The 4,242-nt window shown below is 45.7% G+C and overlaps 1 protein-coding gene across 1 annotated transcript in view; it reads left to right on the forward strand.

Annotated features, from left to right (window-relative positions):
• The first annotated feature begins 296 nt into the window (after positions 1–296).
• CTNNA1 (catenin alpha 1) overlaps positions 297–4,242 on the forward strand; it is a 251,980-nt gene continuing 248,034 nt past the window's right edge. Inside the window, exon 1 of the mRNA XM_019506550.1 lies at positions 297–431. Coding sequence (XP_019362095.1) covers positions 327–431 — 105 coding nt within the window. The 5' untranslated portion in view covers positions 297–326. The remainder of the gene's footprint in view (positions 432–4,242) is intronic.

The raw sequence follows: 4,242 nt of genomic DNA on the forward strand, positions 1-4,242 counted from the left end.
TGCTCAGGTCCCTTCCGACCCTAGAAACTATGAAACTGTCAGCCCTGAGTTCCCTGAGAATACTGTATTTTTTTTTTTCTGTTTAGACAAATGTGTTAAATGGTGTCATAACTGAAGAAAAAATTGTACTGAAATAACTGACTAATTAATTGAAAACTATTGTTTCCAAAGGCAGTGCAAACTTGACTTGAACTGAAACTCTAACACAGCCCTTCTGTGCAATCCTTTGGTTTGCTTCATTTCGCTTCAAAATAATGTCCATCAATAATTAACCAAAATTAGTAAGGATGATGCTAATATTCTTTTTTTCCCCCCTTTTCTTAGAAATGACTACTGTTAATGCAGGCAACGTTAACTTCAAATGGGACCCAAAAAGTTTAGAGATAAGAACACTGGCAGTTGAAAGACTGCTGGAGCCTCTTGTTACTCAGGTAAGAACTCGATATTTGGTGCTTTTTGTTTTTAGTATGGTTAAGTTTCAGATCTATAATCCTTACATCTGAAAGGCTGAATTCTATATTAATTTTGCAGTGTTTTAATGAAGAAGAAAGTGTATACTTAAACTTTGCTAAGTTTTTGTTCTGGAATCAGGCACAGCAGTTTTAATTTTAGGATTTTGCTCTTGTTGCAAATCAATGGCATTGTCCTTCACTTAATTTAAAGTGAAGGATGAAAAAAAAGACACACTGAGAACTAATGCTTTGCTGCTCCTGTCCATTTTCATTGCTTCCAGTTATTTTATTTTCCCTTCTGTAGCACGTGTTCCTTTTTCTTTTTTTTTTTTTTAAACATGATACTGTTGTTAAATTTGTCTGGTCCAAAATAGCTTTACTTCCTAACTTGCCATTAGGAACCAAGATACTAGTATACCACAGAGACAACTTGGTGTTGTTGTATTAGACCAGAGAATGGCAATTATTTCAGCTGAAGGGCAGCTTAATGAGTTTTGGTGAGCTGTCAAGGGCTGTAATGCTAAATGTGCCCCTTGGCAGGTAAGTGCCCTGGTCACCATCTTGGGACCGGAAGTCCCACCCCCAGCCCCTGGCCTTTGCCACCACAAGTAGTCTCCTGGGACTGAGCCCTGATTCCCAGAGGAGTCCCAGCAGCTGCATATGATGGCAGGGAGTAGGGCCAGGCCGCTGGCTCCATCTCATGGGGCTTCCCCCACCCAGGAGTCCTGGGAGCAGTATGTGAGCCCTGCATGACAGAGACTTGGCTGTGCTCCTTGCCGCCACATGCGGCTCCCAGAACTGGCTGGAGCTGTGCACCGCTAGGCAGCTGTGCCTGTGCAGGCCACAAGCACCCCGAGGGCCCGCTGCCTACTTTGGCCAAGGGGAGGGAGGTTGGACATATGGGATGGGGGTTCCCATACTCCTCCCTCTCCCTCACACTCCACAAACCCTGCACACCCACAGCCCCAGTCTGCCCACTTGAGCTCCACATTCCTACTGCTCTGCTGGGTGTCGGCCCCACAGTCCATGCTTCTGCCCAGGCGCAGCTTCCCTATCTGTCTGCCCAGAGCAAGTGCTGTAGCAGGGACACAAGGAGAAGCTGCTGGAGGCTGGGAAAGCTGAGCAGGTACCCCAGCAGCGGTGGCAGCAGCAGCCCCACCCCAAAGCTGTGCCAGAGCCAGGGCCCTCCTGCATGCTAGGGTGGGAACAAAGTGTGTGGGCTTGGCAAGGTACAATTTATCAGTGGGCACCTGAGAACCAGATGAAATCACGTGGGGGGCCAGACACAGTCCGTGAGCTGTACTTTGCCCACCCCGTGTTAGACTCTTCTGATGAAAAGCTGTTATAGTTGGAACATGTGCAACTATTACATTTTAGGTTCCATAACTTTTTTTAATTAATTTTTCTGTTGGATTTGCTTCTAAACAGTCTCAAGACTTTTTCTCTAAAGTGAACTCATAGTGAGAGGTACCAGACAGTGAAAGTTTGGATACGCATAGCTGTTGCCTTGAGTTCAAGACAGCTAAACAACATTTTCCTTTTTGAAATGCTTACATCCTCTCTTGAGCATTCTACATCCAAAATAGTTGACTGTGGTAAGAAAATTGACATACAGAATGGAAGTACCTCTCATCTAGAAAGTGTGCTATAGTAGTTTGTTTTGCTATGAAATGTTATTCTTTAAAACTTGAAAGCACTGCATGTCTTGCAAAGTCTTGGCTGCATGCTATTACACCTTTAGCAAATAAAGGCTTTGTATGTATGACTAGTCCACCATCATAATAAAACATAATAAAGGATTCAGGGAATTCTAAGGTTGGTCCATAGCTACACAGAAACTTCTGGGCATTTGGAATATTCTCAGATGAGGCATAGGGTTTTTGTAGAGATCTCCCTTCTGGGGAAACTTAACTTGCACTGTTTAACAGAACAAATTTCTTCCAAGTCATTTTGATCCTAAGATCAGAATATGTCATTTCAGTGGCAGCCTGTACCTGTCATTCTAGACTTCATAATTACAGTGGCAAGGAAGATAACAAAAAGGAGCTGAGTCTCTCCTCAGAGACCCAAATTGGTTTGAGAGAAGGGTGACTTGAGACCCTGTGGGTCAAGATATGGGGGTGATGAGGAGAAGGGGACTTGATGGCAGGCATCTACTACAGACTACCACATCAGGAGGAGGAGCTGGAGCTGGAATTTTCCAGAAAACTGATGGAGGCTGCACATTCAAGGGACATGGTTGTCATGGGTGACCTCAATTACCCTAACACAGGGGTGGGCAATTATTTTGGACAGGGCCGCTTACTGAGTTTTGGAAAGCCATCGAGGGCTGCATGACAGGCAGCCCGGGGCAGATTAATATTAAATTTTCTAAATTTCTTAGGGGTCCCGCAGGCTGGATAGAATGGCCTGGTAGGCCGCATCTGGCCCCTGGGCCATGTTTTACCCACCCCTGCCCTAATATCTGCTGGGAGGAGCGCTCGGCCCAATCTGACCAGTCGCGTAGGTTTTTGACCTTCATGGAAGACCTATGAACAGGAGGTGAACAGGCCAACCAGGGGGAAGGCTTTGGATTTGGTTCTAGGCAAAGGGGATGACCTGGTGGGAGATCTGAAGATAGTGATCGTGAGATGATAGAATTCACTGTCCATCATAGGGCAAGGAAGCCAGCCAGTAGGACAGAGGTGCTTGACTTCAGGAAGGCTGACTTCAATGAGCTTAGGAAAACAGTGGGAGAAACCCTGTGGGAAGAGGGCCTGGAGGTGAAAGGAGTTCAGGAGGGGTAGTCATTCCTCAAAGGAGTGATCCTCAGAGCACAGAAAAGGTCCATTTCTGTATGCAGAACAGGTGGTAAAGAAGCCAGAAATCTCTCTTGGCTTACCAGAGGGATCAAGGAGTGCTTAAAAAAGAAAAAGAAGGCTTACAGACGGTGGAGACAAGGGGTAGTCACCAAGGAGGAATACACAAGTATAGCCTACATTTGTAGGGAGAGGATAAGGAAGGCAGGGGTGGAGACTGAGATCAGGTTGGTGACTGAAATCAAGGCCAATAAGAAGTCCTTCTTTAGATAGCAGGAAGAAGACCAAAGGAAATGTGGGGCCCTTGCAGAGTGGGACAGGACAGCTGATAACATACAGTTAGGAGACAGCTGAACTCTTTAATTAATACTTTGTGTTGGTGTTCCTACATACAAATGGTGGTCACTTGCCTGGTTGGATACTGGATGGATGCTGGGGGAAGCAGGGGGTTGCCAAACAATGGTCAGTGTTGAACTGGTGAAGGAACACTTAGAGCAGCTGAATGTCTTTAAGTTGGCAGGACCAGATGGACTACACCTAAAAGTGCTGAGGGTATTGGCTGGAGTCCTTGCAGGACCATTGGCTAAAGTATTTGAAGACTTGTGGTGCTCAGGAGAGGTCATGGAAGACTGGAAAAGGACCAGTGTGGCGCCAGTCTTTAAGAAGGGGAGAAGGGAGGATCCACCAGGAAACTATAGACCAGTTAGTTTGACCTCGATAACAGGTAAAATTTGGGGGAAAAAAATCAAGAAGTCCGTTTGTGAGGGACTGGCAGAAGGCATGATGCTGAAGGATAGCTAACATGGTTTCATTGTGGGCAGGTTGTGTCTGACCAACCTTGTCTTCTTCTATGATGAAATAACAAACTGCTTAGATGTGGGAGAGACAGTTGATGTCATATACTTGGATTTCAAAAAGGGCTTCAATAGGGTCTTCCATGATGCTCTTATAAAAACAACAACAACCCCCCCCCCCCCCCAAATTTGGGTTAA

Source organism: Gavialis gangeticus, unplaced genomic scaffold (genome assembly GCF_001723915.1).
Source record: "Gavialis gangeticus isolate Ggan-Ray unplaced genomic scaffold, GavGan_comp1, whole genome shotgun sequence".
Classification (NCBI taxonomy): Eukaryota; Metazoa; Chordata; order Crocodylia; family Gavialidae; genus Gavialis; species Gavialis gangeticus.